The sequence below is a fragment of the Trifolium pratense genome, linkage group LG7 (genome assembly GCF_020283565.1).
Source record: "Trifolium pratense cultivar HEN17-A07 linkage group LG7, ARS_RC_1.1, whole genome shotgun sequence".
NCBI lineage: Eukaryota > Viridiplantae > Streptophyta > Magnoliopsida > Fabales > Fabaceae > Trifolium > Trifolium pratense.
The window spans coordinates 37818138-37832176 of record NC_060065.1 but is presented as its reverse complement, the minus strand read 5'-3'; the positions used below and the strand labels follow the sequence as shown (position 1 = coordinate 37832176).

Genomic DNA, 14039 nt, shown 5'->3' with positions numbered 1-14039 from the left:
TTATTCATTTGTTTTGTAAATTATATTTGAGTGGAATTGGATTGATTAATCATATTTTTTTTCTTTCTATTCCGTATATTGAGGATTAAGTTTAATTAAGAACTCAATGATTGTGGTTCATATGCTTGCTTGTTAGAATTGAATATAACAAAAATATTGGAGTTAAAAAATAATTGAATATGCAATTTTTGAAGCTTGTTTAGTTATGTCTGATTTTATTAATTTCGAAAAGAGTTTTACTTTTCGCACTCACATAGTTTCTCACGAGCCCTTGAGTTTTCACTTTTACCCCATTGAGTTTCTCACGCAAGATAAAGTTAACCAATACCACAACGCCTAGATCACACTTAAAGCACCACCAATACAATTTTTTAAAAAAATAAATTGCACACTGTCATGTAACTTATCAAATTTTGTTCCATATCTTAAAAACTTTGTCCCAGGAAGAACATTTGTGAATTGTGACTATATAGTCGGCCTATTCCTCCTTCACTTCATGCAACTTATCTTTATTTATGGTCATCAAAATACTTCAAGTAAAAAATAACACAAAATTTAGTTAAAATTGAATTACATTACACATGCCTATATGATTACTAAGTTAATAATAATTAAAATCACGTACATTCTCGAAAATCTTATTCAAATATTTCATGACAACCTCTTTCATGAATCTCTTTACAAAATATTCACAGTAAGAATATCTAAAAACAACACCTAAAATAAAAATAGCTAACAACAAATTAAACACTACAACACAAAGCTATAAAAGATACGCTTCAACCACACAGCACAAGAGCAAAGTCAGCAACTCCCTCATCAACATCACACACCCCTGTCACCTCATAAGGAACACACTACACTCAAGGCCGGTCCTGAGTTTTTGGAGACCATATGCAAATATATTAAAAGTGGCCTTTAATAAATAAAAATGCAACTTTTCTAAAAAAAAGAAAAATTATCCTTAATTTAAATTATAAATAGCATAAAAATAAATAATCATCACCGCAATTAACGTAAAAAGAGTCATAGTCTAATCAACAACAAAAAAAATATTTTCTAACTACTTCAAATGAGTCATTTTTGAAACATTTTTTTTAACGAAATTCGTCAATTAAGTAATGTATTAAATTTGCCACTCCCTAATTTATTAAAACTACAACTCCATAAAAGAGATTATGAGCTTCAGCCCACTTTTGTACAAAAAAAATAAAAAAATAAAAGATATTATGGGCCTGATAACTGGGCTTTTGCAGTTTGCTGTATAATATATTAATTTTTGCAACCATAATTTACTAATACTACAACTCTTAAAAAAATTGAGGCATTCATTTTTAGGAGGCCTAATGCTACAGCACATGTGTCTAGGTCGGGCCTGACTACACCCACTCATCATCTCAAACTAAAACATAACCAAGTTGGATTTGGGTGGAGATGTGGAGTCTCACTTTCTTGTGGTTCTAGAGTATTGACTTCATTGTTTCTCTTGAGCATTTTCATACTCTCCAACAAGTGGTATCAGAGCCGTGATTCGGCTTGGTAGGGGAGTGGAAGGGGATCCTAGTATTGGATCAACTACAGGATGTGAGAATTTAGATTTGGGGGAGATTGTTGAATTTCCGGTGTAAATAGTTAAGTCTCACATCGACTATAAATAGAAAGAATGTTGTATTCATATGAGAGACAACTCATTAATCTAATACCTTAAAATAATCTATTATTTCTGTCGAACTTCCCTTATGTCTCCCAACACATAATTTACAAACCAAGTAATTTTGACTAAACATTAAAATACCTCTCTCTCTAAAGGCGTTTACCACATTATTTCACTATGAATTATGTTTACCATTACCATTTTATAAACTAACTCATATTAGGGATACTAACACACATATCTTTTTATTGAAGCCAACAATATATTTTTCTAACTCATCTGTAACACCCTAAAATAACAAAACATGCACATCATTCCATAAGAATACAAATTCGTCATCACATAAATCACTTCATATCTACAGACTACATCACACTTCAACTAAGAACATCAAAACAGAAGCAATAATTGTTATTTTTCCTCCATCAATTCTTGACTAAGGTCTCTAACTACAGCTTTTGTTAAGTTCCTAAAAGTACACAAGAGTCCCTACTCCTTACTAGTACCACACGAATATGCACTAGATAGCACTAGAGGATACAAAGTTCTAACATATATTTTTACCAAAACTGATTCCAAATGTCCAAAATACACTGATTTTTAATTATTTTAAAAATAAAATAATATTAGAATTATGTAAATTAATAAATATTGACAAGGTGGTTGGTGGCAGCCGGCCGCCTGAGCTCTCATGAGAATTTCCGGGAAACCGCATTCCACCGTTGTGAATGTCCAAAAAAACTGATTTTTAATTATTATAAAAATAAAATAATAATTAGAATTATGTAAATTAATAAATATTGACAAGCAGGTGATTGGTGGCCGCCGGCCGCCTGAGCTCTCATGAGAATTGCCGGGAAACCTCATTCCACCATTGCGTCTGCCGGAGCTCTGCCGTAATGGCCGCCAGTGGTCCGGAGTTGACCGCCGCGTTAACCACTGATCCTCAGTTTTTAAATATTTATCTATTAAATTATATAAATAAATTCTGTTATTAGGACGGTGCAGAAAGTAACTCTTTTGGGCTTGGTAGAAAAATTGTTTGGGCCTTAGTTAAAAAAATTGGGCTGATTATGCACAAATTCAATAAAATTTCTGTTTTGAAGATAATTAAAAAAATCTGATTATGTTTTAATTTTTTTTTTGGCTAGTGTCAAGTTTCAAACCAAGTACCTTTAGGGTCCATTTGGTGCACAGGATAAGAGACAGGATATGATAACTGTATCATATCCTGCCGCAATCCAGTGTTTGGTGATACAGCAGGATATGATAAGTTAATCCTGAAGCTTATCCTATCCTGTCTCTCTAGTTATAATTCTTATCTTGAATTTGAGCTGGGTTACCAGTAGGATAGGATAAGAAGAAAAAACAATTACTGATTTATTTTATAAAATATATTTTAAAATACATAAAATAAAATTAATAAAATATAAATAATAAAATAATTATTTTTTAAATATATATGTGATTTTCTCACAGGGGTAATTTTGTAATTTACATATTCTAAAAAATCAAAATTTTACTAAAATTACAATATTTTAAAGTAAAATGATTATTAAAAAATTGACAAATAGGGATATTAATCTAAATTTTATAAAAAATTAAATATAATTCTTTTGCAATAGTAGTTTTATTATTTACGTATGAGATATATCATATATTTATTTGGCTTATCTAACATGTATATATTATTGAGTTATTTATTTGATCATGATTCATATAAAAAATTAAACTTGATTATTTTCTCATGATTTTTATTTTAAATTATATAAAGTTATTTGATTACTTGTTTATATTTTTTATTTATAAAATTCAAAGCATTACAAAATAATTTTAAAAAAATAACAATTATTTTACAAGAGTAATTTTCTCAATTAAATATGTTATATATCTTATCATATTATTATGAGCAAATATGTATTAAAAACAAAATATAATAGTTATCATGTTTGTTATCTTGTGTGCACCAAACATAGGATATGATAACTGAGTATAATTGTTATCCTGCTGTTATCATATCATATCCTTATTATGTTTTATATCCTATCCTGTCACTATGCTATCCTGCGTACCAAACGGGCCCTTAGCTTACAAAGTGACTCCTCAACCAAGTGGCTACCTGGAAAACAGGCATGTTTTAATTTATTTTTAAATATCATATATTTTAATGTATGAATATTGGATGAATCATATGTTTAACAGATAGATTGGATTGTATATTTCTTTTAAAAAAAATTAATAGATTTTAATGGACTAATAGATTGTTGATCCATCCATTAGCATCCAAATTCATTCAATATACTATCTATTTTGTCAACCCTACATATGATGAAGTCACGAAGAAGATTAATTGCTTTGGGAAGATGAAGCTTTTTATCATATGAGAAATTGAGCATTAATGCAAAAGAGTTTAAAATGCAATTATATAAAATAGAGGCTAAGTGATCTATCAAATATGAATTTTACGAAATTCACTGTTGGATTGAAAGTTTATATCGTATAGATCATCCATAAATTTTTTAAAATTTTTTGAAAATAATTTGATATGTTATTGAGACCCGTCAAGATTTACGTTATTTAATAAACCGTTAATTTTGATGTGTCTCAATAACATATCAAATGATTTTTAATTTTTCTAAATTTTTCTATGGATGATCTATATGATATAAACTTTCAATCCAACGATAGATTTTGTAAAATTTGTATTCGTTATAATGTTATTCATGATAACGAAAATATATTACTAATATTAAAAATGGTTTGTCTAACATGTGCAATATTGCACATGTTAAAACAACCCTATTATAAATCCCAGAAAAAATAATAAAACAACCCTATTATAAATTACACATTTTTAAGAAGTGGAATACACGGGTAGTTAAGAATTTACCATTTTTGCTTCAAAAAGAATTTACCATTTTAAAATAATACTAATAAATTACACAAATTTGAAAACTATTTTAATAAAGAAAAATGTTATGTGAACATAAAGTAACAAACAAAAATACGACAACATACATTGTTTGACTTCAATGTCGTAATTTTTCCCGCAAAATTTGATGTTCTAATAACAATTTTTTTTTCACCATCAGTTTAATCTCGTTCGGGGGTCAATTCTGGCATCAAGTGGTTCCAACCCCCACCCGATCGCAGTTGTCGGGGATCGAACCGTGTACTCCCTATCAAGTTCAGCATCAATCACCACTGAATCAACTAACTATTGGTATAACAACTCTCTTTTACTATAACTAATATTGCTGCCCCGGAGAATCCGTAACTGCTAAGGAAGAGGGTCAAGCCATAACAGATTGATGTGGTGTAGCACGGCAACTAAAATTGATTTGGGCTTCTCCTACCCAACCTTTTGGTTTTAAACAGATCCAGTATCTGCCCTATTCTGGGTTGAAATGGTACAATTAATAGCATCCAAATAATTTTGAAATCTATACAATACACTACACAATGTAGGACCTATATTGCATATGATAGTAACCGTGACTGACACAAACTTAAATAGAGACTCACGTGCAAAACAGAATGGACCATCACTTCCCCACGTGGTATCCTTATGCATGCTGCAAGAATATTTACAAAGTAGGACACACAATACTCTCGTGTGTGCATAGATCATCTATTCATCTTCACAAATAACCACAACAGATATTCTATTTAGGCCAATTTTTTGGTACAACTTTTCCGTTTATGTAAGAATTCCTACACATTTTTGTGCTGCCATTCTCTCCTATCACATTCATATGATCTTCACTTTATCAGAGATAAATCTTGAGGGTACATTCTTTATTGCTTCAATTATTTACGACTGATTAGTTCATGATATGGCAAGTCTAAACCCCATCTCCGATGTACTACTACACCATATAGTATTAAAGACTATTTCCAATGGTGAGTACCTATTTCTTAAGAATAAGGACCTAATAGGTACTCTTATTGGAGCAAAATAGAAATGGTACATAATAGGTATTAGTTCTACAATAAGCAATAGTACCTATATTAGATGTATATTAATAGATTAACTTTTAGGCTCTAAAATAATAGTTATATATTGTTAATGTTCATAAAATATCATATGAGTATCAATATATTAGTTATCTATAAAATTCACTTGACTTGGTGCATTGGTATTGACTTGGGACCTGAGAGTGTGCTCCTCTTGAGATCTGAGGTTCGATTCTCTTTGGCGCCAATTTGGGTGGACTAATTTAGTTTCTTCAAAAAAAATATATTAGTTATCTATACTTGTAAATATAGTTCTAGTCAATTTTAATCTTTGCATAAAATTTAATCTTAGATTATGATGTTCATTTTTTACGTTATATACAAAGATACTTATTTTGTATTTCTAGTCCCATTTGATTTGATGCAATTGGTTTAATATTGATACTTTATATGTTTACAAGAATAATAATGATTTTATATATATATATATATATATGGGGTTTTCTAACTTAGACCCTAGTTAGGTCTAAGTTAGCAAGGTGCACCTTTTGAGTTGGACCAAAATACCCATTCTTTTAATTTTTGAAAGAATAGAGCAACAGGGGCATTTCTGTAATTTTACATAAAAAAAAAATAACAACACGCGCCCCACCTTCTTAAACAATTAATAGACGTGGATCCAGTGTCGCGCGCGTACGGAAGGACCATGGTTACAGACCGTTGATTTCCATCAGACAGCCAAGATGTGATCTCATTAAGACTGTCTGATCAATCAGACAGCCCAGATCATCCTGATCTATCAGATCATCTTGTCTGCGCCACACTAGATTATAAGCTGGAGAGAGAAAATTTTGCTTTTGAAAAAGGCAGCCACGTGTCAGCATATGAATGGGTCTGCGTGATTTTTTTCATTTTATACTTTAAACTCGATTATTTCGTCGTAAATTAATTTTTTATTTTTTATACCAAAATTCATAATTTTTTTTTCTCTACAAATAGAGACTTGGTTCGTTTGATTTGGACACCGAAAAAAAAACGCAATTTTTCACTACTTTAAACTCGATTATTTCGTCGTAAATTAATTTTTTATTTTTTATTTTTTATACCAAAATTCATAATTTTTTTTCCTACAAATAGAGACTTGGTTCGTTTGATTTGGACACCGAAATCCTTCTGAAACCATTTATATGGTAGAATGGTTTCAGAGAGTTGTAATCTGAAACCATTTTGCTGGTAAAATGGTTTCAGAAGCAAATAACTAATAATCAACTTACTGAAACCATTTTACCAGCAAAATGGTTTCAGATTACAACTCTCTGAAACCATTCTACCAGATAAATGGTTTCAGAAGCAAACACAATTAATAAATTACTCACTGAAACCATTTTGCTGGTAGAATGGTTTCAGTAAGTTGATTATTAGTTATTTGCTTCTGAAACCATTTAGCTTGTAGAATGGTTGCACATAGTTGTATTCTGAAACCATTTTACTGGTAGAATGGTTTCAGTAAGTTGATTATTAGTTATTTGCTTCTGAAACCATTTAGCTTGTAGAATGGTTTCAGAGATTTGTACTCCGAAACCATTTTTCTGGTAGAATGGTTTCAGTGAGTTGATGTAAGGTAGTGAAAAATGAGATTAAGTTAGTGAAAAATTGGGTTTTTTTTTCTGTGTCCAAATCAAACGAACCAAGTCTCTATTTGTAGAGAAAAAAAAATTATGAATTTTGGTATAAAAAATAAAAAATAAAAAATTAATTTACGACGAAATAATCGAGTTTAAAGTGGTGAAAAATTGCGTTTTTTTTTTCGGTGTCCAAATCAAACAAACCAAGTCTCTATTTGTAGAGAAAAAAAAATTATGAATTTTGGTATAAAAATTAAAAAATAAAAAATTAATTTACGACGAAATAATCGAGTTTAAAGTATAAAATGGAAAAAAATTAACGCAGCCAATCAGCTTCTGACACGTGGCCTGCCTTTTTAAAAGGCTTTCTCTCTCCGCGTCAGCCATCCAACAAAACGCGCACCTGTCGGCGCGTGTGATGCACGCGCTCTGATCTTGTGCAATCACACGCTGCCACGTGTCCTGGGGGGAAAAAGAAGTGGGGGCGCGTGTACTGTTGCATAAAATTACAGAAATGCCCCTGTTGCTCTATTCTTCCAAAAAAATTAAAAAATGGGTATTTTTGTCCAACTCAAAAGGTGCACCTTGCTAATTTAGACCCAACTGGGTCTAAATTAGCAGCCCCCTATATATATATATATATATATATATATATATATATATTATGCAATTTAAATCGATATTTTTTAAAAAAAAGAGTTATATTTTTTTTATTAAGGGTCACTTTTATATTTTGTACAGAACCTTTTAAAACTCGGATATGCTCCTGAGTATGTGAGTTTTGCCATTAAGTTTTTTTAAAAAAATTAAATTAGAAGAAACAAATTGTATGAGATTTAACAATGCTGAATTGTAATTTATTTTTTTTACAATAAAGCTATGAATGGAACCCATGACATATTCAAATCCTCCCCTACTAATTAAGAACAAACATTAATTGAGAATAATGTGTTTCTTTTTTTTTTTTTTTGGTTACAAGAATAATGTGTTTCTTAATGCACTGCTTGCAGATATTATTAGATTAAATGATATGAATATGACAACCAAAAATGAACAAACTTCATTCTGTTGATAAAATGACAAACAAAGAATTTTGGTCTAATCATTGGTTTGACACACGGAATAATAAGATCAAACTGAATGAATATATGTAAAAGTTTGCGATCAATTAACTTTTGCACATGGAACTCATATATTTTTTGTTTTAATTAGTTAATTATGTGTGGTCTAAATACTAAGAGACTCGTACACCTTAAACAAACGGTCTGAAGTTTGATTTTGTCTTTCAAATATGGATGAAAATCCAAATTGGAACAGGAATATCTATCTTAAATGTTACAATATAAATTATTTGACAGAAATTAATCACTGCTAAATAGTTATTTCATTGTACATTGTACCTATAACATGTTACTTCGTCCAGTTTTTTTTATAATAAACACTTTGAAAAAATCACACAAACTAAGGAAGCACATTTAACATAGTTATTTCATTTAATATTCTTATAAATTTAAATTTATTCCATTTATACCTTATTTAATTACTATTTTTTTCAACTAACTTATTTATTTGTAAATTCTCTCTCATAATAAATAAGGGCATAAGTGAAATTGAATATTTAAAACATTTGAAAATTGGTCAAAGTTTATTATAAAAAAGACCAAATTTTTTTTTCCAAAGTGTTCCTTATAATAAATTAAGACCAGAGCGAGTATTAAAAATTGCTTATTGACATAAAAAATTTAAATAATGAAAAACATACATGAGCGGGATTACCTGCTGATACTGCCTCACACAGTAGCTGATCTTGGTCGTCTGATCTAGAATCGGTGGCCGAAATTGTTTTAATGTATAAAACTGTATGTAATATCAAAATTGTCCAATTTCAAATGGAAGGTTGTAATCTAGTACTCCCTCCGTACCACAATATATGTCACTTTCAGAAAAAGATTTGTACCATAATATATGTCGCTTTATATTACCAATGAAACATTTAATGTTATTTTTCCTATTATACCCTTAACTATTTATTACTTTCTCTTCTTTCAATTCTTCAATTTATTTTTTCCATACAATAAATGAAGAACAATTTTGTAAATCAACTCATAATCTATCTTTTTCATACAACATTAATTATCTTTCTTAATATGAGTAAAAGTGTCAAAGCGACATATATTGTGGTACAGAGGGAGTACTACGTAAAACTGCATGAAATTCCTACGACATGGAATTCTGATCCAAAAATACATACTCCCTCCGGCCTCTTTTGTAAGCCAAAATTCTCTTTTGCACAGTTACTAAGAAGTTACTTTTTTATCTTGATTTTATGTGAAACTTCTATTACAATTCCCAAAATGACCTTATAATATATTAAATTTGCATTAAGACTTTACAATTATGTAAAAAAGTTGAACAATTAATTAAGGCACTTTTGTAATCATAGCATTTAATAAAATTATTTTTGGTAACTTTTACTTATAATTAAGATCAAAATTTTTTTTGTTGACTTTTGATTATAAATAAGGTAGGAGGGAGTATGTAATTGAATAGGAGGGACCCTTCTTATCATTATTTATTTAATTATTTCATTGACTATAAATTTGGTGAAATGATTATCCAAAACATAACTTCATGTAAACTTTTAGAATCTTTACCTTGTTTTCTAGCAAGATATTGTTCCATTCTTTTTCCTATGTAAACATTAGTCCCAAACAAAACAAAACAAAACCAATCTTTTCTCAACATTCAGAATCAAACATGAAAAAGCTAAACACATGTTATTCAAACTCAACATCATCATCGTCGTCTAAGCTAGGAGTTGACAAAGATTCACAATTGATATCAAAATTCAAGCCGAAGATCCGAATAATTCACATATATGCTCCAGAAATCATAAAAACTAATGCTGAAAATTTCAGAGAGCTTGTTCAAAGACTCACAGGAAAGCCAGAAGATCATGAAGGGGGAGGTGCAAGAAGCAAATCCAAAACTGCAACTCCACCACTAACCAAAGATTCAATGGATTTAAACCTCGAAAAGGCGATGATTGTTCAAGAAGATGAAAAAGATTTTCTTAATCTGCAAAATGGGATAAGGATAAAGAATGAAACTGGTGAAGAAGATATATGGAGAAAATCAAAGTCAAATGAAAAGTTCAATGGTTTCTTAGATGGTTTTTCAGAATTAGATGGTTTCATGGAAGAGTTAAGTACTATGCCTCTTCTTAATCAAAATTAAGTCCATATTTTGATGTGTTGCTTCTTACTCCCTTCGGTCACTATTATAAGCAAAAAACCACATTTTAGGTTCATTGAAAAAATATTGTATTTGGTCAATAATATAGATCAGATACATTATTTTTTAATGAAACTAAAAAGTGATTTTTTTGCTTATAACAATGACCGGAGAGAGTAATTGTTTTGCTAATTGATGTGTGCATATTAATTATTACAAGAATTATTCAAAGAAAAAGCTTATGCTTATTGAAGATTGACAATTATATTTACCTAGTTTCTGATAATATGCATGTGTGTTGATTTCAATTTTCAAGTTGCCCTTTTGATGCAAAAAGATTATAGTGAGCATTTATGAACATTACTTGATTTGATACTTTGTTATGTCTAGTAGTTATAGTTATCTTTCTGCATCTCTTTGTCTCTTAATGAATGCAAAATTTTTGTACAATTTATGTTCTTCTGCTATTCAATCTGTGTCACACAAGCAAATTAACAATAGTGTCCGTGACACACTTATGTAACATTAATGAAGACTACTATTCAAGAATGATGAGCTTTAGAAATCAATAGCATTGTGTTTTGAAAGCCAAAGGTTGGTTATATTGACAACAATAATTAAAAAAAGTGCTTTAGTTAGTGTTTTTTGTCAAAGGTGCTTAGTTAGCTAGATAATATATCTTCACCTCAAATTTGTTGTAATATGCATTTGTTTTTTATACTTTGGATGCTTTTTGTTTGGCTAAATACTATGATTTGTAATATTTTATAAATTTATTTGATGGATTTTGGATCATATTTTAATTACTTCGTGATATTTTTTTTTTTAATTGTAATTTTATCGTTAATGTGCGGTTAATTGACACAGATCCAGGTACTTAGGTATCCAAACAGTATGAAGTTGAACACTAAATTTATTGTTGATAAGACTATGATGAGTTATTATGCATAAGGAATAAACTTATGCATGATGCATAAACAAATCTCCACCATCAAATTGAATCTAACAAATCTTCAAACGCACAATTTCCCACCCCCAAATCAACGACAACAACCCGTGAACATCATCAGATTGCTTCGTAGTTAGTTTTAAACTAAAATCATGTCAAAACCATTTTTACTATGAAATTATTTCACATTAGATATACTTAATCATGTCAAAATCATTTTTACTATGAAATGGTTTCAAAGGGTTGTAATCCAAAATCATTTTGCTGTAAAATGATTTTGTGTGTTATTTTATGCATGATGCATAAAAAATTCATTTATGCACCATAACCGCTTCCGAATTTGGATACGATCATACATGTGTTTTTTACAAACACGGGTATAGAAGATGGACATTATAGTACTCTTTCCCGAGCGTGCCGATTATCGTCCCACGTTTTCAAAGGTGTACTTTGAAGTGGCTACAAAATATTTGCATTATTTTGAATAACAGATGCATTGACTTTGTAAAAACTATACAAAGATACACTCCCTCCACAAATATTTGCCAACCAAACTCATGTATATGAATATATAGTAAGATCACTAGTACAATAATATATGTTCAAATTTTTTTTTTTTTATTTTTTACTTATTTTTTTTATATATATTATAATTATAATAATTATATATGAATAAAAGGTAGACATACAACAAACTGCAAGCCGCTCAAATTGCTTCAAAAAAATAATATATGTTCAAATTATAAATACGGTTACAATAATCTGTTATTTAATTACTTCCATAGGAGAAAGCCATATACTAGTTTAGTTTCAACTAGTCATTATTCTACATAAGCTATTTAGAAATGAATGGTATACCACTAACTAACACATGGCTTTGATGTAACTTTTATAATTTAATAAGGAGGATGTTAATAAAATAACATAACTTTTATAATTTATTGTAATTGACAATGTTATTGATTTTGAAAAGCAAATTAAAACTAGCATTGGCTTGTATAGCTTACTTTTCTTATGCTCAAGATCATGCCAATTGACTTTGAATAACAAAAAGTCAGCGCCTAATACAACATATTGAAGGGGCAAACCGCATCATAGGACACTTGATATAAGTTATATTATGGTCTATATATTTTAAAAAATATATCGTATATTGTAGACTTAGTGTTTTTTTATCTACAATTGTATAAATTAATTTCTCAAGTCGAATATGACTACTGTGAACAATAAAACTCTCTCCCAAGATTTTAACACAATTGCATCTATATAGAACTGAATTTAAATCTTAATTATACGAAAAGAAACACATGTCATCTCATCTTATCCATTTTAATCGGTCTAAAATCTAAATACAATAAAAGTCATTTCTTACAAAGTCGGCTAAATACATTTTTCATTTTAGTCTTTTTGAGTTATCTGTAGCTCTAATTCCACGATCGGTTTTCCACAAAATAAACTCTTTCAAAGGAGATTTTTATCATTCTCATCTCCTAGACTCTAATTTTAGTCTGAATTTGCAAATTGACTACTCCCTCCATCCCGATTTATAAGGGAAAAAATGCCTTTTTTTATCCCAAATTATAAGGGAATTTGTTGAAATTTGACCAATTTAATTTTGAAGTTTCAAAAATAGCGCTTGTTATATTTCCCAAAGCAATTAATTACCAAGAGTCTAGGATTGTAGTGCTACAGTACCGATGCAAAACTCTCAAAGGGAACGAATATGACGTAATGGCAATTGTATTGAACCAAGTAACATCAATTCTTGGTACTATTTTTTTTTACTTTGCCACTGATGAGTAGAAGTTGATGGGTCATTGGTGCTTTTAAATGGAGTAGTGTACGAGAAACACTTAGAAATTAGGAGCAAGTTATTAAATTGTTTTGCTTTTTCATAGACTAAGTTAATAAGGGTATTTTTGGAAACAAAATTATGTTTTTGATAGATTTTAGAATATTAAATGGATTTCTTAATAAGTTTTTTTTTTCCCTTATAAATCGGAACGGAGGGAGTATTTAGTTTCTTAAATAAAATATAAAAAAATAGTTAACTTAGTAAAAAAAAATTACCAACAATGAATTGGTTCAAATAGTAAATATCTTAGTCCACTTAAGTATATATGGTCCGAGATTCGATTTCTGACTCATATACTTGGAGAAAATTCAGTTGAGAGGAAAAAACTCATCTTGTATGCTTCATAGGTTCCCCAACAGAAATTAGTCGTCATTGCTAACGGTAGTGAAAACATCATATCAATATCATGGTAAATAAAAAAAATCAAGTTTTTTGTAATTAATTTGATGGACTAAATTGTCTTATAAATATTGCCTTGTGGGCCAAGACTATGGTGAAAGAATTGAAGTCTTTCACCGTGCACAAGTTACGAATACTATTATAATTAATACGAATTTTACAAAATTTATCTTTGGATTGAAAGTTTATATTATATAAGATCATCAAAATTATTTACAAAATCTATCATTTGATATGTTATTGAGACTCGTCAAAATTAATGGTTTATGGGTTTTTATTGAATACCGTTAATATTGATGGGTTTCAATAACATATCAAATTATTTTCAATTTTTTTTAAAAAATAAATAGATAATCTATACGATAT

The 14039-nt window shown here is 29.3% G+C and overlaps 1 protein-coding gene across 1 annotated transcript; it reads left to right on the top strand.

Moving 5' to 3' along the window:
• The first annotated feature begins 9880 nt into the window (after nucleotides 1-9880).
• Nucleotides 9881-10836, top strand: LOC123898687 (VQ motif-containing protein 25-like). Its single transcript, XM_045949701.1, has one exon. The coding sequence runs from the start codon at nucleotides 9994-9996 to the stop codon at nucleotides 10471-10473; it is 480 nt and encodes a 159-aa protein (XP_045805657.1). The 5' UTR covers nucleotides 9881-9993; the 3' UTR covers nucleotides 10474-10836.
• The last annotated feature ends 3203 nt before the right edge of the window (nucleotides 10837-14039 follow it).